The sequence below is a fragment of the Antennarius striatus genome, chromosome 5 (genome assembly GCF_040054535.1).
Source record: "Antennarius striatus isolate MH-2024 chromosome 5, ASM4005453v1, whole genome shotgun sequence".
Lineage (NCBI taxonomy): Eukaryota > Metazoa > Chordata > Actinopteri > Lophiiformes > Antennariidae > Antennarius > Antennarius striatus.
The window spans coordinates 23,262,436-23,282,316 of NC_090780.1; the positions used below are offsets into that span (position 1 = coordinate 23,262,436).

General features: G+C 44.4%; 1 protein-coding gene across 4 annotated transcripts; it reads right to left on the reverse strand.

The window, feature by feature from the left end:
- Nucleotides 1-285: 285 nt before the first annotated feature.
- Nucleotides 286-18,661, reverse strand: slc41a1 (solute carrier family 41 member 1). Of its 4 annotated transcripts, none has more exons than XM_068315160.1 (12): nucleotides 18,440-18,661; nucleotides 16,287-16,398; nucleotides 15,239-16,123; nucleotides 9,518-9,625; nucleotides 5,644-5,715; nucleotides 5,108-5,252; nucleotides 4,863-5,009; nucleotides 4,461-4,608; nucleotides 4,279-4,358; nucleotides 4,018-4,152; nucleotides 3,710-3,858; nucleotides 286-3,109 (listed from the first exon to the last, which is right to left on the reverse strand). In XM_068315160.1, the coding sequence occupies exons 3-12, from the start codon at nucleotides 15,722-15,724 to the stop codon at nucleotides 2,924-2,926; spliced, it is 1,656 nt and encodes a 551-aa protein (XP_068171261.1). In that variant the 5' UTR covers nucleotides 15,725-16,123; nucleotides 16,287-16,398; nucleotides 18,440-18,661; the 3' UTR covers nucleotides 286-2,923. The 4 variants fall into 4 exon arrangements, with proteins under 4 accessions (XP_068171261.1, XP_068171260.1, XP_068171262.1 ...); XM_068315159.1 differs by having other exon boundaries at nucleotides 15,239-16,148; XM_068315161.1 differs by having other exon boundaries at nucleotides 15,239-15,594; nucleotides 18,440-18,660.
- Nucleotides 18,662-19,881: the final 1,220 nt, after the last annotated feature.

A 19,881-nucleotide genomic window follows, 5' to 3' on the forward strand; every position in this document is an offset into this window, starting at 1 on the left:
TTTCAGTCAAACCCTTTCCTCTGCATCTATTGTTTGCAGGAGCTCCTGATGTTGGATTATATTACAATGAATGAAACAAATCTCCATCTTTCATTATGTAAGATTTAAATTAAAACAGAAAAGCTAAAAGAAATTAAGAATATACATCCTGGATTATTATTATTTGAATATCAGATTAAAAATGCTGATATGTGTGAGGATGTGCTGATAAAAAAAAACAGACACGACGGCTCAGAAATGGTATGAAATAATATATTCCTTTATTTTCAGCAAGTTACACAGTCTCCCATGGAGAAAGCCTTCCTCCAAACGTAAAGGGGGGGGTCGTATCAGAATACAGAGTGTGTGTGTGTGTGGGGGGGGGGGGGGGTTGAGATTAACAGGTTCTAAAAGGAAGGTAGTTTATACACAGGAAATCACATTGGGCACTTCCACCACAAAGCAGTGCTTGTTATTTTTTATTTTTCTGGTGGTGGTGGGGTTTGAGATTCAAGAGACCAAAAAGCTCATAAGTGATGCCCCCCCCCCCTCACAAATCACTGCAGCATCATATAAAATCATTATTACACAAACACGTCATAATCAACTCTCTGTACATCATTTATTTTATTATCAAAGCGAATTAAAGAGACGCTACTCTGTGGCGAACCTCACTCCTGATTGGTTACTCTTGAGTCGAGCTTGGCTCTGATAGGTTAAGGCCCTCCTATGTCGTGTAAGTATGTTCTCCCTTGTGTTAACAGGGCTGTGATCACGTGTGTGTGACGTCATATTAGGCACTACTCACCGCTGTCCTCTACTGGCCTTTTTGCAGAGAAAGAAAACATATAAAAGAGGAGAAATAAACAATCAATCAACAAAATAAACAACCTTATATATAGAATAAATATAGTATGTACAATTTGCTTTGTGTGCTTCTAAAAATAAATAGACAAAGCATTACCTGCCCCCCCCTTATAGAAGTATTCACAACTTTCCACTTTACATAGAGGCAGAACGCTGGAACCGGCACCGGAAGAGCGGAACATACCGACAGGAAGGAAGGAACTTTCACAATAAGACAAAATAAAAGGTGGCTGCAGATGCAAGAGTGTTGGTTTGGATCCAGAGGAAACTCAGATGAAGGGAGGAGATTAAAGTACTGGTGTGTGTTTGATTAGTGGCTGTTTTTGAAAGAGTTAAAAAAAATAATAATCAAGGATTACAAGAAGGTGAAAGGGAATTAAAAAAAAATAAATCGCAATTTGAATAAAATCAACAGCTTTTAAAAAAGAATAAAAACGGTCAGACAGCATCATTTGCACGTTCACACTGTGTTCCCTGCACATGCATCCTGCTGGCCCCCTCAATTCAGCTGGGAAATCTGAAAAGCTTTGCGTGTGTGTGTGTGTGTGTGTGTGTGCACGCGTGCTAAGATTAAACACACAAAGAAGTTTTTGTCCTCTGATTAAACTTTTTTTCTCATTCATTCATTATTATTCGTTCATTTTATGTGTCATGGGGAAAAAAAAAGAGTCCAATTCTCTGTAGATTCTGGGGAAAAAAAGCAAAATTGTGTTTTTACAGCCCGCTGTCGTTTTTCATCTCGATTAAAGTGTTTCTGAATGACGACTAAAGTTCTCCAGGCTTAATAACAGCAAACATTTGGCTTCTTCTATCGATAAAAACATTTATCTTCTGTGTTTTCACTCCGACAGAGGAGGAATAAAAAACTGGTTTTCAGTGATTTAACTGAAGTGATTTTATGTGCTGGCGTGAGCGGACGATTCTCAGGAGTCTGAACCCAAAAAGCTGCAAAATGAAACCAATAACTTCACTGAAATACAAAAAAAAAAAGAAAAAAAAAGTGGCATGTAGCTGTCGACCTCAAACAGTCTGACCAATCTGCTTGTCTTCGTAAAAATGATTAAATGAGAGATTTAAAGGCATCAAAAATCAACACAAACAGTATTTTCACACGTGTTGTTTCTCGGTGTTTCTCAAAAAAAAGAACAAATTCTATGAGGAAACTGAATAAAATTAGCAGAATTCAAACACTGAGGAATAAAATACAAGCTACTGTGTGAATGAACACACGACTCTCATCAACCGAACCTTTCAAATAGTTGTTAACGTGCGACCGCCATTGGATGCTAACCAATTTCGGTGGTGGCAAAAGGGTTTGAGGTCCATAATTAAGGGGGAAGTAAGTCCAGGAAATATCCTGCTCCTGTTTTTATACAACTAAGCCAAGGTGGCGACACCAGGAGGGATCTAGCTTGATGTTGTGCTGGTGGTTCTGCGCCCTGTGGCGTATCCCTCCGCCACCCAGAGGCCAAAGTGAACCAAACGGAAGAAGGAACTTCGTACACTATTCACGTATAGGACGTCGCACTTGGTGATTAAGTGTTCCAGGCTCATTTGGACTTTTTTTTTTGCCATTTTCTTTGTCCTGGTTTCAAGTATTAGTGGGGGAGGGCTAACTTTCCCATTGAAAATAATGAGAACCGGCCCTGAAAACACAGTAGAAGATAAAACGATTCATATCAAACGTGTTATTCACTGACAATTATAATAACTGCCAATAGCACAGTAAGAGCAGAAGTAGCAGAACGGGGTAACGGACGTGAGTGGTGTGGTTTGTGGATGGATCGGGTGGACAAATGTGGGTTTCCATGGTTTCCACGTTGAAACACTGTCCAGATCTTCCTCCAGTGATGCATCAGCGGTACCCTGATGGTGACACTCCACCATCTCAACTCCACCACCAATCAGAGCCCGACTAGAGGTTAGCCCTTTTATCGTAGACACTGTCCACCTTCGGATAAGGTTCAGTTCAGGCACATGGGTGATAGTCATCACTGTCCGTGCATGCAAGGGTACGGTTTTTTGCTTTTTTTTTTTTTTTTTTTTGCTCATTGTTGTGGAGTGCCTTTGCCTGGATTCAGTTCCCCGTGTCAGAGTCCCTGTCTCCGATGAACCAGCGCATGTGGAAGCAGAGAGCGAGGAAGCCGGTCCCCAACAGGTCCCCAAGAGCAGTCAGGTAGGGGATGGAGAAGTTGTCGGGGTCCATACCTCGACCCCACATCCAGTGGACCATCCAGTCCGCCATGTAGAGGAGGATCATCACCTGGAGGAGGATGAGGCAGAGGTAGACCTCGTTTCTACTCACAGGTAAAAGCCTTGAAGGCAACCACAGCAAGACGGACAGGTCAACTGTCCAAATGGAGACCGGGTGTTTGGTAAACTGTGGAGATTATACAATCTATCCTGGAATTGGCTGCAGTGATGGGACTGAGTTAGACTTCCAACAGTCTTTCGTCCCCCCCCCATCCCAAAATGTTTGAAATGAATTGCTGATGTAAATTCAGGTTAAAAACATTTTTCTGCTTGAAACAGAAAATCCTCTCCGTGGCAACGAAAAAACAAAGTTCTGTGTTCTTGGAAATGATCTTTGTTCATTTAAATCAGTAAAAATGAATGAAAATGCAGCAGTGTGTATGCCCGACCAGCAGGTGGCAGCATATGACTGTTACAATCACTGATCAATGATCAATGATCACTGATAACCACATGCCAGAAGTCAATGAATTAAAATCCTCAGTCATAACGCAGATTGTGTTTCAAGTGTGTGTGTGTGTGTGTGTGTGTGTGTGTGTGTGTGCGCGTGTGTGTGTGTGTGTGTGTGTGTGTGTGTGTCTGTGTGTGTCTTGTGTGTGTGTGTGTGTACCTGTAGTAGTGCAGCAGTCAGGTAGAAGGAAATGAAGATGGGCGTCAGGGTGGTGTGCCCCCCCCTCAGTGAGTTGATGGTGTACAGGAAGACGAGGTGACCCGGGGCAACCAGGAGGAAGAGAACCCGGGCTGAACGAGAGTTCACGGCTGGAAGAGGAAGAGGAAGAGGAAGAGGAAGAGGAAGAAGTTTCCTTTAACCTGAACAAATCTAAAACACACCTGAGGGAATAAATCCTGACGACAAGCCGTCATAAAAAGACCTGTGTTTATCAGGTAAAAACATTCCATGTTGCCATGGAAACTCACAGGAGCCAAAGAAGGAGGTACAAGGTGTTGGGCACTTCCTGGGGGCGGGGTTAGGATCCCCCATGGGGAGACCGTTCATGTGCAGGTAGGTGGAAATCCGACTGGCCTGAACCGCAACCAGGTTACCACCCACACCTGGTGCACACACACACACACACACACACACACACACACACACACACACACACACACATAGAAATCAGAATTAAGATTCAAAACAGATCGATCCGTACCTTTCCTCCTGGGGGGTGCGACTCTCACCGTTGATGACCGGGGTGAAGACGGCCATCCCAGCGAAGTTGGGGTTGGTGACGGTTTTGTCGAGGATCAAACCGCCGACGCTAAAGGATGATAAAGAAATTAAAAGCTACGTCGAGAACACACACACACACACACACAAGCGTGTTCTGCGGATGATGGGATGAACCCCCTGTGTGCTCCACCTGCTGATCGCCATGGCGATGATGACCGGCTCCCATCCGGAGTAGAGGAGCTCCCTGGTGGAGGGGATCCGTCTGGCGATCAGCACCCACAGGGGGCACAGCGCCACGAACACCGCACACACCAGCGGGTTGGCGTAGTCGTTGTAGTCTTGTGGGGGGGGGGGGGAGAAAGAGATTCCCTTATTGATGAGGGACGGATATGGATTTACTGTGAATTCCTGCTGCCGCCTCTAGGGGGCAGTGTTTCTACTAACTTGATGAAACAGTTTTGGTACCATTGGTACAGAATGTGTGTGTGTGTGTGTGTGTGTGTGTGTGTGTGTGTGTGTGTGTGTGTGTGTGTGTGTGTGTGTGTGTGTGTGTGTGTGTGTGTGTGTGTGTGTGTGTGTGTGTGTTCACTACCTAGTTCTTTGTAAAGCCCTGTGGAGATGCCGGCCAGCAGGGACAGGGTGATCAGGTCCCCCAGGCTGGCGGCGATGGGCGTGGCCACGTTGTCGGGGTTAATGCCCACTTTCCTGGACGCGACGATCACGCCGATCATAATGAGCCCTGGGGGGTTAAAGGTCAGAAGTGTTACGACCCCTAAGGTCACTGTTAGACACACAACGTGGGCTCCTATTGGCTGCAAAAAAAGGTTTGATGCGTACCGAGCAGCAGAGACGCGATGAAGGCGGTGGCCACGCTGGAGGCGCACAGCAGCACGGCGTGGCCCAGGATGAAGTGTCCTTCAGGGATCCAACCGAAGATCACAGCGGCTATGGAGGCCAGGAAGCCCACCACCGTGGCCTGGACCTGGAGACACACACGTCAAGGTTTTCTTTAAACCTGGTCAGAAAAACCCAATTCCTTAAAGCCTTCAAAGATATTTTGATCAGTAGTTTCACATCGACCAAGCATTTTTTTTGTAATTGAACACCTAGAATGTCCTGTAAAATATGCTTCAACAGGATAAAGACGTGTTCCAATCCTCTCTATTTATTCATTCAGTTAATAAATCCGTGTCTTGTCTTTTAAACTGAATTTTAACTCTTGGTTTTAATGTGTTTTGAGGTTTTTTTTCCCCTCTCGCAAATAAAAAAACAGTGAAAATTTATCGCATTTAAGAAAAAATCACTTTGAATGTAATGCTAAGTGGACGGCAGGCGGTGAGGCTCCGCCTCCTAAGGGGGCGTGTCTCTTGTACCTGGATGAGGGCCAGGTTCCCCATGATCATCTTCCCCATGTCTTTGGCTGTGTCCATCTGACCAATGTTAGCCTGAAAGAGAGACGAGAACACACATCAAGAAACCGTCCTGTGTGTGTGTGTGTGTGTGTGTGTGTGTGTGTGTGTGTGTGTGTGTGTGTGTGTGTGTGTGTGTGTGTGTGTGTGTGTGTGTACACGCTGAACAATCAGAAGTCAGTTCCCTGGACAAAGACACCCTGATTTGATCCCCCGGCCTGTGGCCGACTCCACTTATCTCATCTCCCCTTGTTCACACACACACACACACACACACACACACACACACACACACACACACACACACACACACACACACACACACACACACACACACACACACACACACACACACACACACACACACACACACACACACACACACACACACACACACACACACACACACACACACACACACACAATGATGCACAATGAGAGGACACAAACAGAGGATCTCCTCTTCCTCCTCCTCTAACATTCACATCTGCAGAGGGAAGGGAAACATCTGGAGGCATGAAAACACACACACACACACACACACACACACACACACACACACACACACACGTCGGAGGGTATCCGATTCGTGTTTCAGGCGGAATGAAGCAGCGACACAAACATGACAGCAACGACATGTAAACAGTCGTGTTTTTAAAACTCTAATTTGGAGGAAAAAACTGAATCCAAAATGTCCAAAACTGTCAAAGCAGAAAATTAAAAAACAGAAGGAGGAAGTGACAGGAAGTCATTGTTCAAACTGTTTCCTGTTCACCTGTGTCTTCCCCATCATTGCCCAGAATAACAGCCTTTATCTCATTATCTATCATTCAGCTGGATGGTATTTTTAGCGGCTCCACTGTGTCAGTTATATAAAGATATCTAAGGTTCTACGTAAAATATCGCTTCTTTAGCAAAATAGGTTTGCGCTGACGAAATATTTTGACGTATAAAATCAAAAAGGATCAGCTTGAATCCAGGCTTTTAATGGCAAAAAAAATAAAAAATAAAAATCAGCAGCCACCGCTTTAATGAATCTAAAAGGGACTTTTACAAACGTAACATTCTGGATAAATCCTCTTAAGCTCTCAATCCAAAACGGTGAAAACAAAAGATTTAGTTTTTACAATGACGTGGGAATCAGGGAATCCTCTGTGAGCGAGACGGGGATGATGATGATGATGATGATGATGATGATGATGATGATGGGCAGGATAATGTTTTAAAGTTTGAAGTTTATTTGCATAATGCTCTGTCATCTGACTCTCTCCTGGAAGTGTTTGTGTGGATTATTTTAATTTATATTTCAGCGAAAAACGGAAGAAAGACCAGGATAATATTAGAGTTTATATGGATGGATGGATTAGTTAATGCTGAAAGCGTTTAAAATATAATAAAGAGCCTCTAATAAATAAATCTAAATAAATATGCAAACATTAGGTTTGCACCCCCCCTGTTGTTACAGCATTACCTAAACCTACAGCATGAAAATCCATGCAGGGACATCAGTGCTGCTGAACTTCTTCCCCCTGCTGAGCTCCTGTTCCTGTTCACACGAGGCAGACTGCCAACGTTACAACTCGTCTTAAGGTGGAACGACAAAAGGAAGACAAACACTTGTGCAGAAAACGGAAACACGCGAAGGCTGGGATGAGGAATGGGACGCGCGGGAGCGTGGCGTGCTGTTATGTGACGTGTGACCACCATGCCAAGTCGTCAGCTCTTTTTTTTTTTTGTGAGCGTTTTTTTGTGAGTGGGCAGCTGGATTAGTGTTGGGATCCAATCTGGGATGACATAACAGGCATGAAAATCGGACGCGATGGAATAATAACAGCATGCATTAATGAGCTGTGCGAACATGTCGGGAATAAAACACGCTGGAGCTGAGAAACACGCAAAATGAGGACAAAGTAGACTTTTACTGTGTAATCTCTGATTATAGAGTAGACTGTGTTGTAATAGTTCAAATGTAGGGACTGCCAAGTTACAGTTATCCTCAAAATATCATCCAAAAACACTCAATGCACTGGAATCCATGATATGAGACAGAATGTGGTTTAAAAAAAGGGATTGAATTGATAAACAATGACGACAATAAAATGTTGAGAGACAAAGAGGTTAAAGGAAAACAACACAAAGGACACGCTGTCATGTGAAACGAAAAAATCCCAACAGGCAGTCAGTGTAAGGGATTACATTATTTTTTTTCTTCTTCAGTAATAAGCACATTAGGAAACTAACAGTGGTCTTAATCTGCTGATAATTAGCGGCGGCGTGGAAAGGAACGTGGCCCCGCTGGGGCCGGCCAGCGGAGAGCCGACAGAAATGTTTCAGGAGCGGAACTGGACCTTGGCCTTTATGATGGATTTAACAACACTGGACTTGAAAATATGTACAGTAATAAACTAGATGTATTTAATAAAATATGATGATATTAAAGAATCATATTTTCTCATAAGTCTCAAAATCAAATGAAGTTCAAAGGTCGTTTAAAGGAATTTGAATCGTAATTTTATTTTTTATGTGGCAGCGTTTTATTTCACCTAATCCCGGTTTCTTTAATGAACCAAATGTTGATCCAGGTTTAATATGGGAATCAGACGCAGACAGCTTTGTTGAAATAGCGGTGGATCATCACCGAATCTGACACTGATTCTCCGTCACAAACGGACTCACAAACAACACGGAAAGTCAAACAGGTGTAGTTTATAACAAAGCGGATTAGCATGTATTATTTTTCCAAGGCAAATGCAGTCTCTGCGTTTCCACGACCTAAGTTTTTAAGTTAATTCTCGAGGCCCTGGTGGAATAACTTAAGTCTGCAGCGTGATCGAGTTGAGCTCGACACACCGGGGCTGCTGCTAGCTATGCTAATCAGCTTCGTTTCCCACAATCCCGTGGAAAGAATGCGAGGATTGGCGCGCTTAAGAGAAATGCTAATTCTCTACGTCGGCGTAATGTAGGGTTTAACCTCGAGTTAGCGATAATGCTAGGCAACGCCGCGGACAACACAATGGGCAGTATTCAGACGGCAGCATCATAACCAGGAGCTCAGAAAAATACTAAGAAAAATACTTATCGATGGTTTCTATTGATAGAATTAAACATATTAGTCATAAACATTCAAATAAAATTAATATTAATTGAAAAAAATGAAATTTTCTAAGTAAAAATCTAAGTTTCACAACACCTACTAGTTGCTTAGTATAAAACATAAAACTAGCTTATTGTGTTTTATTAATTCTGATGATTCATTTGACCACAACTTCTATTGAAAATATGTTGATCATAGTATTTATCGTGTGAAACTTACAAATATCAGATATCCAGCTTCTCAAACGTCAGGACGCTTTTCGTTTCATCGATTGCAATCGCATTCATTTATTTGTAATAATCTATTTTTGGTTGGGATGTTGGACAACAGACACTGTTTAATGATCCCAATGAACCTGTGATCGGATTTCCTCAAACCCAACGTCTGCAACAAGTAATCTGATTACTCATCAACATTTTCTTTGTACTGATATGCAACAGTTTGATATTCATACTGTTATTATAGGATTTAAATACTTCCCAAACAGCTGAGGCCTGCTCTTCTTTTCAGCAAAAATCTATATGCCTACTTTCAGTTTTGACTAATCAATCCAAACAGGATAAGCTTGTTGTTATCATTCTGTCAAACACCCGGACCAAACTGACAAGATGTCCGACTCCGACAATCACATCCACAGATAAAACTAATTGATTAATGAACATTGGAATAGACGGAAACTAGATCTGTTCAGACACGCGATGAAAGTGATTCCTCAAATCCTGAAAGACTTGGTTAATATCTTACCGCTGTGGAGAGTCGAGAGGCCAGCGTCATCTCCAGGTTGCCTTTGAGCCCCAGTAGCGCTGGAACCAGGATGAACACCTCCGTCACCTCCGTGAACACCGTCCAGTGCTGCAAACACAAGAACCAGTTAATAAAGAACATTACAGAGACTTAGTGTGATGCTAGCTGCTTTAGAGGAACCCTCACTCTGGAGGATGCCTGTCCTTGACCTTGTTCTTTAATAGCGACTATGTAGTGAAACAGGACACGAGTGTTTCTCTACATGCTGTTACACTCTGTTCCGTGTCTCTCATGGTCATTGGACCTTGATGCTGAGGCGATTTATAGCTCTCCTCTATTGGCTTCCATTCCTGTTCCCTTTGTATCCCCATCTTTCACCTGTATTCACAGAACCTCACCTACTGCAGATGAGACTGGTCTGCCTCATATCTCACATGCATCAAAACGTTACCAAACTCCATGTCCCTCAGTTGGATTTAAAACCAATCGTCAATGAAGGAAGGCTGCTGATCAGGTTTGCAAGGGTTGACTAATTATGTCCCTTGGGTATCTGTAATGGCCTTCTTGTTTGCGGCCGGTTTCTTACTAATAAGGAAGGTGACCGGACTTGCCTGAGTGAGCTAGCTTTGCAGGCTAAACTGACTCTTGACTATTTTAGAGCTATAATGAGCTCAACCCCACCTGTGGTACTGTGGTATTGTAGTTGCTGTCGAAGCAAAAGAGACAACAAAACTTTAATGATGTGTTCGCACTGAACGAGAAACCGACTTTCCACGTGTTACGATTTCACGCGAGGTCAATTCAATGTGAATCTGTGCCGCTACAGCCAATCAGGGTTGAGACTCTCTGAGTGTCACATGTCCAGATTCCAATAACGTTGATATAGAAATAGAGGATAAGCTTGATTAAGCTGTTTGTGTGATAATTACAACTTAACATGAACATTATCCGATCGTGTTCAGTCACAAAAGTGAATCTCAAAGGTAATGTTGGGACACAATGATCCTGTGACATAAGTCGTCACACCTAGCTAGCATGCAGCTTCGCTACACCCACGAAAACCACCAGAATAATTACTTCCTATAAGTCGACTAAAGGTACTAACTTAGTGGATGATGACTTTATACTTTACTGGCTGCCCAGTCTCTACCTGAGCATAAAGACTATATCTAGTTTGGGCAATCCTCTAGGACCAGAGACATGGTATGGAGGGATTGACAGTCATAGTTGGCGACATAAGACCTGACCCTCAATGACCTCCTCTCTGGCTGCCATCCACGCTTCGAGAGGCGGCTTCCCTGTGCTTGTCCCTGTAGTGAAGTGTCTCTCTCTCTGCTGTCCTTCCATTAGATTTCATGCAGTGATTGCAGGTTTGCGGTCTACAGTGGCCAGATGGGAAGCTATTGCCAAGGCAGGGGCATCGATCTATCTCTTGCAAAAGTGCTTATCTTTCCAGTCCCCCCAACTCCCCTCTGCCTCCCTCCCCTACCTCTCAGAGCACTTACAGTTCAGTCGGCAAAGAGCTGAATCAATATTCACTGAGGCTGCCATGGAAAGTATAAAAGTAAGAGAGGAGAAAATAGACAATAGGACGAAAACAGAGGAGTAGCTGACATTGAAATCCCCTCCTCCCCCATCGCCCGCATTTCTCTTTCGCCATTTTGCACCCGCTGTGCATCCAGATGTACACAGCTGATAAGGCCTGATGTCTACAGCTGAGTTTGTGTTATATCAGTAGGTGTGGCACCAAGACTCTTATGTGGGTTAAACTCCTTCTGTCTGTCCCTCCGCTGACATTGAGCCAAGCACAGCTCCTTCCCAACGGCCAGCCCCTCAGCTTGGCTCGCTGCCTCCTGCCACCCCGGCAGCCCAGCGAGCACCTCGGCAAGCACTCCTTTCTCCTTTCACAGCCGTATGTTTTCAAGCCTGCTCCCTCTCCCTATTGCCGTCTCACTCCCCTATCTGCCTCTTCGCCTCCCCTGTAGTGATATATGTTGTTGTCTCCATGGAATACTGGATCTGAGCCAAACAAGGCCTTGCTCCTCGCAGCCACCTCCTCGGTTCTAGGAACTCCACTGGACAACCGCGGTACCTCTATGTACAGACCTATAGGAGCTCTGGTATGCAAGGGTCGGGTTGCCCAGTAGAGTAACGTGACCCCATTTTATTTGCGTTAACTGTACTCGCTGTCCTAAGTGGGGAGCTGAACCCCATGGCATGCAATGTCATCTGCAAATCTGGCGGCGTCACAAAACTGCATCAGGCGGTGTCATTTTTCAGGTGTTGAGTCACATGGTTCTGGTTGGGTGCAGCCTCTTGTGCAAGCATTGACAAAAGGTGTTGCTCCAAATGTTTGACATGCAAGACTTTTAGTTGAAATATAAATATCTGCTATGCAAAAAAAGAGCTCATCGATGTTAAATGAGCACACAAAGCTCAAGGGGCTAATAATTTCCCTCCACCACAAATGTCTTTTTTCAGGCAGGAGATTGTTGTCAGTATAGATGAAGGCAGGGTAATGGTATTGCTTGTCAGTTAATTATTAATTCTGTTCTCCTCGTTAGTTTATCCCTCCATTATTGTGTAGAGCGTCTTATGAAGAAGAGGAATTATTTATTGGCACTGTCAAGTTTATATATAGATTTCCATGTAACTGCCAATTGCCTGAATGACCCTGCTTGACCATCTGTGGAGGGTTGATCTTTAGTTTTGACTGCTATCCATTTATGATACAAATTCAACAAGGGCGGCCATGAAAGGTGGCCACCATGATGCTGTGGCCTTTAACTTTGCCTCTAAACGACCAATTATTTCCAAAACAACAGATGATCATTGAAGAGTTAAGCACTTAGAAACATAGAGAGCCATGGAGCTAATGGCTGATGTAACTCAGCATTCGTGATGGAATGTTAACAACCAGATGACATCATTAGCGAGCACAGGACAAACATCAAATACTCATCTTGACACTTAGTAAAAGACCAAGCTGTGGACTGATGTAGGCATCCAAAGACCAGACGAAGGTGGAAAAGACCAAAGGGAGAGAAATTCTTGTGAAATCTTAGCCATGACCAGAAAAACCCGCTAATCCTTTCAGTCTCTTTCAACAAGACCCCAACGATGTAACTCCCCCGGATATCGCCAGGTATTAATAGCTGTGAGCTGGCAACTTGTTAATGATCGTCGGAACGTAACATCTTTGGCTGACAAATAGCTTTAAAACAAGTAGTGAATAGTGCAAGGAGATGTGCAAATGCTCAGACGCCAATAAAAGTTTGCAGAAGTTTCTTTTGGATTCATATATGATGGTTTGTTGTCTCCATTTAATCCATGTCTGGAAGGGAGGGAACACACGTTTTGGAGGAATATGAGCAACTTTGTAAGATTAACAGAGCTGAGGTGGGACGCCAGTGGTTGGAATGATGATTGAGTTTGAGGGAATAAGCCCACACACTGATTTCATTGGCTCCCGTATGAAACCCTGGCCGGCGGATGTGGCTGGACCAGATTGGTGTCTAGTGGGTGTTTGGCAAGTGTTACGATGGTGTTGACTACAATTTCCTGTTTACTGGTACTGGTATTTTTAGACTTGAGGCAGATTCTGTGTGTAACTTCTTTGCTTTAGTTTGCTATATGAGTCTACGGAAACCACAGTTCAAGACATACGTCTAGACACGTAGACATAAACAGATAAAAATGGAAAGTCACTGTGCTGACACATTTTTAATTTGAATTCTTGGTTAGCAGTTTGACGATGGGTGTCGAGTAACCGAGAACCAATCACACATTTGGCCGGTGACAACGGTCATTTCCAAGAAAACTTGCACCACTTGACCTCTGTCAGCCATGGGTAACCTTTTAGTCCGAGCGAGCCGATCACCCTCTGAGGCCGGAGTGTCTGGCCCCGGCTATGAGAGACTGATGGTTTTAGGTCATTCAGCTGCCAAGTCCCTAAGCAAAAGTATGCAGACGTCTCATTCCTCTACACCAGTCTGGACAGTCCGCTTGAGCGGGACTGAGGTCACACGCTGTGTCTGTTTGTGCGCTATGTACAGTCTACGTAACAGGACATGAAGGATCTCACATTTCAAAGCCGTAAAGACAATGACGCATAAAGGAACGTCAAGGTGCAACCCGGAGATCGGTTACATCATCTGCCATCATCTTTGTTCAAAACACTATGACTAATTTGTTCTCCTCGCTTCATATTATACAGAATTCAGATATAATGAGTAATAGTGATCTAAACATGTATGACGCTCCATTAGTTCATATTGCCTCCTTACTTTTTCTTTAATTTATACATGTTTTTCTTAAATTGAACAATGTATGAGCAGCATTTCACAATCAAGGCTCCAGCATGTTACGTTAAGCTCAGAGCGGCTGTCTTCTGACAGACTGATAAGAGGGAGAGACAATTACCTTCCTCCAAGGACAGGAGGGATTAGCTGAGTTAGCATTTCGCAGTGTCATGAAGAGAGACTTAGGCACTGAGACAACCTGCTATAGGTGCTCAGCCACACTCCACTGAGCGGGTCATTTAAGACTAGTGATCAATCCTGGTCTCGTATTTCCCTGGAGGTATTTATTCCAGGTTTTCCCGTAGATGCAAGCAACTGGTTGGAAGGGGAAGACCTTCTGTTCCATGTCTCCTCTTACCCAGCTTCGCCTCTAGAGGAATGGTGCACAGAGTGTTTTGGAAACTAGAGAGACCACAGCAGCATGGTGCCAAAGTTGAGGCAGCGAGAAAACTTTTTGACCTCAAACTTCTGCATTCCTGGTTCAGAGAAGATACCTAACGACACGCGATTGGAAGCTTTAAACAGGACTTTGTTTTCACTATATCTCAATCTTGACTGACATATGCTGCCGTTTTAGCTCAAAGAAAGCAACCCCTCCAACCCCCCTTTGTTCAGTCCTGCAGTACACCATGTTGGCATCAGCATGCTTGGACACATTGTGCCGGGACTCCTCTCCTGGCATCTTGATGCCTCATTTCATTTGCATCCTGAGCCGACTTAAATGAAATATGTGACACTGGACTTAGGTACTTATATAGAGCGACAGGACAGTGCAATGAGTCAATGGTAAAATAATTTTAAGTTGAATTATATTTTTACTGAGAGGCAGAACTAGTCCAGCAGCTTACCGGCTACATACTGCACCACAATTAATGAACTATAATCTCATTTCTGCACCCCAAGCATGCCTGGATCTCAAAGAGAAGGGCGTGTATCTGGCCACTAAAATACAAAACAAATTCACCAGTATGTACTGGCCCGGAGAACAGACCAGCAGGCCTTAACGGAGTAAATGTTTATGTAATCAACCCCATTGAGCGTCACAACTGTCTCCAAAGCCGGTAACAATATCGGGTAGTGTACACAAAGCTAGCCGGGCAGGCTAAACAAGTTTATTTAAATGGTCCCAGGACAAACCAATCTGACTGTGAACAGATCTGTCTAGATGTCCAGTCTGCTACCTGTGAAGCGTTTTTTGAACTAAACTGAATGTTTAAATAAGATGGAGCCCAATTAAAGTTGCTTTAGTGACAGATTTTAAGACAAAATATTTCAGCTTTTAAGTCTTTAGAGCAACAAAGCACTGCAGCACTTTGTTTTACTCTTACATGACGTGCCATGGCAAAATACTTAAGTCTAGAAAAGTGGAACGTCTTGATGTCATTTGTTTTATGTAGACAGATATGTGGAGATCACTGACCTGGACGATGTCAAGCACCATTCCTGCTGCCACTGTCCCAAACCCGGCCAGCAGGAAGGGGAAGACCACCTGCAGGCCAATGGAGAAGGAGGTCTCCTTGAGCGGAGCCGGTGGTTCTGGGCTCTGATCGGTGCTGGTGTCGTCACTCTCGTTGCTCTGACTTGCGTTCTCCAGGAGCGCATCCTCCTCTCGTTGACCTTTGGCGTTGGCCCGACAGTCTATCGACACCACGCTCTCGGACCTTTCTTCATCCTCCTTGGTCTCGCTGTCCCTCTCTGTGAAAGACGTGACCTCTGTGAGCTCGAACTCACCCCGGGTCCCCGGGCCCATCTCGTCAGGACCGTTGGTGAGGATCACTGGGTGGACAGAGCAGTTGGAGTTGAGGAAGGCCGGGGTCAGGGGGCCTCCCTCCTTCTTCATCTCAACGGCCCCGGAGGACATGTCAATGTCGGGGAGTTTGTCTTGATCTTTCGACCAAAGTACCATGCGGAAGCCTTAGGAAGACAGTGGGCTTGACAAGAAAAAGGTCAGCTTGCCTTGGCAGTTTCAGGGAAGTCAGAACAGAATTGGACACCTGATCTGGTTTCGAACCTGATCAGTCCAATTGATTTATCCCATTAAAGAGGCTTAGAATGAGTGTGGGTCGGAAGTGAAGACCAGGAGAGAACAGCTCTATCGGAGAGAACCTGCAGCGAGGCACACGCAGCCGTGTGTCTGCAGAGTCCGTGTTCTTGTCGGTGCTTGGGGAGCAGAACCAGTATGTTCTCCATTCACTGCAAGGTGCTCAGGATAGGTGGACCAAAAAAGAAGAAAGATACTGGTTCAAAAGAGAGAGGAAGATAAAACAAGAGGCTCAGGGGGGAGGGGACTCACCACAGAAACCCCCTGCAGGCACGAGCAAAAAAAGTCCCTTTAAGTTCAGGCAGAAGCAAAAGAAAAGGTAAAATCAGGGGTCTGGTGTGGTCAGATGGCAGCACCGGTCCGGTTATGCTCTCAGTCCACTGATCATGTGAAACTGGTTCGGTGTACCGGGTTGGAAATATCTCACCTTACACCACGTGGTCGCTAGTGGGTTCTCAAGGAAGATATTTAAAGGTCTGCAGTGTGTGGATTGAATTACCAGCAGCAGAACAGTACTTCCTATCAGAGTGGACCGTCACCTGGGAAAAGAAGAAACGCATTGATTACATCGTTATTCAGAACCAATTCTAAGTTTATTTCTAATTATAAGCATAGCAAGTAAGCCGAGACGGTTTTCTGAAAATGACTCCTAATGTTGATTATAGAGGTGTCTGGAAAATTCAAGACAAAATTCAAAAAAATGAGTTACTGCCTTGCAAACAGCAACATTTAGTAGACGACAAAAACGCTTTAGGCTTTATTACCGTTACATTAGATCACCAAATTCACTTCCAGTGATGTCATTGATAGAAGGTCAGTGGGGGTCAGAAAAGTTTAATGCAGCAGAAAACTTCCTGTTTGGTTACTAAAAATATTTTTCCATTGAAAGAGGTGCCGCTACATCCTCTCCAAAGGACGTCTCATTACTGTGGAAGAAGCTAGAAGGGCAACAATTCCTGTCACACCTTTTAAAGTAAACACCCCCCCACACACACACACACACACACCTACACACACAAACACACACCTTAAAGTGACATCTATTACTCTATTTCACACTCAGACCTAGACCAACGGCAGTGGATACAGAACACCGACTGACAGAAACTAAATCAAATCTTTTATCTGAAGCTTCTTTAAATTTGGGAAACTCATTATCCAACGTTTGGAATTTCCCAGCAGGTGTCTAAAAGGGAAATGTTTCACCTTGTCACATTGAAGGAAATCATTTCCTTTCCCAGAGGGAGCAGTGATGTGCCAGTAATTCCCAACCAAATCCCTTCACACTGTTTGGCGATGAAGGGAGGGAGGACTATTTAGAGACCAGGGGCGGTCCTAGACAGAAACCTCCACTGGCACACACTCATTACTCAAATCACACTTTCACACAGTTTTACCCTCACGCCTTCCTTAGCCAGGCGTGAGTTAGAAACAGGGCTTGGAACCAGAATTTTTTTTAACCAATTGGTTCGTTCCGAGCAGAAACAGGACTATAACATTTTTAGTTTTACGTTCCACCCAAGAATTGACGTACCTGAACTGGTTAGAACAAAAATATATATATATATAGTCCCTGGAACCGGTAATAATGTTCCTTGTAAATATAAATAGGTACCAACAAAGTTTTGAAGTTTCAAAACTTCAAAGTGTCAACAAAGTTTTGAAGTTTCAAAGAGCAGAAGCCACATGAACATGCGTATAGAAGTAATAAAACCAGGAGTGTGTGTGTGTATTCTTCTGCTTTATTCAACAAGACACGACTCCAGAGCAAAGAACAAACTTTTCACGTCTTGATTCAACAATAATTTAAAAAAATAAAATCAAATCTATGATTATTAATCTGAGCTGGATTGAGAGATTTCACTGGGACGCAGCAGGTCGATTCTGTGCGTAAAGTTGATCCAGAAACGCGCCTGACGACGCGAACCTTCACTTGACTTCAGCTTGTAAATGAACACATATTTACACTTTTATTTTGAAGGTGGATCTACCTGCTACTATGTGTGGCTGAAGCTGACCCTGACGCAGCTCTCCGCCTGCGCGTTGCGATATCCGCGCACAGAGTTTGGCTTTCCCGGCTGAAACAATCCTCTGTTTAGTAGTCAGGACCAATACCACCCGAACCCAACATGGCAAAGGCGTAAATTAGTGCTCCCCTGGTCAGAGTTGAATAGACTAGCCCTCCTTTTCTATTCAACTGCTCATTTAAACAAGGGCAAGGAGGCACTGTGTTCCAACCCCGGGCTGGAGCTAATGCCACTGCCACTACCACCACCACGAGTATTATTAACTCATGAGAATGAACGAGAACGCATTTTTCCCATCCGTGACGGGCACCACACACACACACACACACACACACACACACACACACACACACACACACACACACACACACACACACACACACACACAGTAGAAAGTGAGGGGTGTTTTTTTTGTTTTTTTTACAGTTTGTCCAACCAGCTGACACATTCCGTTAAAAACGCGTTTACCTAACATTAATGACGCGCTTCGCTCATTCTGCGCCAAAAACGGCAGTATCCCCCCCCCCCAGCAGGTAGTTCGGCGGTGGGTTACCTTGTTAAAGTCAGGAGGTCCCGGAGAGGAGAGTCGGAGTGATGCGCAGGAGCAGCACCGGGTGACGCGCGTCTGGCGTAACGTATCCTCCAGCTCTTGGAAACGCGCTCTGGCTGAGGCGGGGACGCCGGTGCGCACGCCTTAAGTACGGGACCGGCTCGGCACAGCTGCCCGGATGGTTAATGCTGGTTAATGGTTAAACCCTCCCTCCCTTCCTGGTGCGTTTAAGGCTGCCTCCCCTTGTCTCTCCCGACACCCCCGTCACATTGAACCCGCGTCTCGCCGCCCGATGGATGCGCATCTATAATACACCCGTCCGGTGATGGGGGCCAGAAAGCCACTGTCTGAGCTATCGATACAGACACCCCCCCTCCCTCCCTCTCCCAGTGAGCTCAACCATGTCCCCTCCCTTCACCCCCTCACCCCCCCACCCACGTGTGTGGAAATCTGTGCCCGCATGGTGCCAGTCTCCTCCTCAAGCCTACTAATTTATCACCAGGGGCAGAGATGTCAGTTTTAATTTAACAGCAGCCCCAGATTCCTGAATGAATGGATGCACACGCATATCAGTACAGGCTAACTGAGGTGCTGGTCACTGATCCACTACCACGGAAACAGATAATTGCAAGACTTACATAAGTACAAGTTTTCAAGTTTTGTAATCACCTTAACATAGGAGGGAAAAGGGCCGGTTCCATCCAGCTGTGAGTAGGTGAATAGAATAGGTGGGCAACTTGGACCATGGGTGACCCAGAGGGTAGGAGAGCCCCCACACCCATCATGTACTCATGGTGGTGTTTTATAGATACTACTGGGGTATCTAAGCGTGGGGTTGGTGCATCAGATGGTGGAGGGTTATATTAATGTGGTATCACAAGGTGTTCACTAGTGCATCTGGGATTAATGAAAGTAAGGGATACAGGAAGTTGGTTGTCAGTTCAATTCAATTCATTTGAATTCATTTCAATTCAATTCATTTCAGTTCAATTCAATTCAATTCAGTTCAATTCAGTTCAATTCAATTCAATTCAAATTCAATTCAAAAAAACTTTATTTGTTCCCAAGGGGCAATTGAAGGCACATAAAGCAGCAAATTTTAATAGACATAAAGCCAACACTAACACTAAAATATACAATAAACAGATATGTGCAGTATGAAAAATATATGTATGTGCAATGGGGTTATAAATATATAAAGACCGTCAGCTGCCCATCCAATCAGAAGCCAGTGATGAAATTGCCATATTCCGTGATATTTTTTTATCGACTTTGATTGGGTGGTGATGCTGATCTGGTTGGGCTTCAGGTTTCACAACCTGTTATCTGTGTAGTTGCTGATCAATCGGGCAGCAGTGGGTCGATAATGATTTGTCAGGCCGCCTGTATTTACTGTATGATTTACAACCTGGAGCACAGCGCTGGGACATCGTCCTGGCATTCGA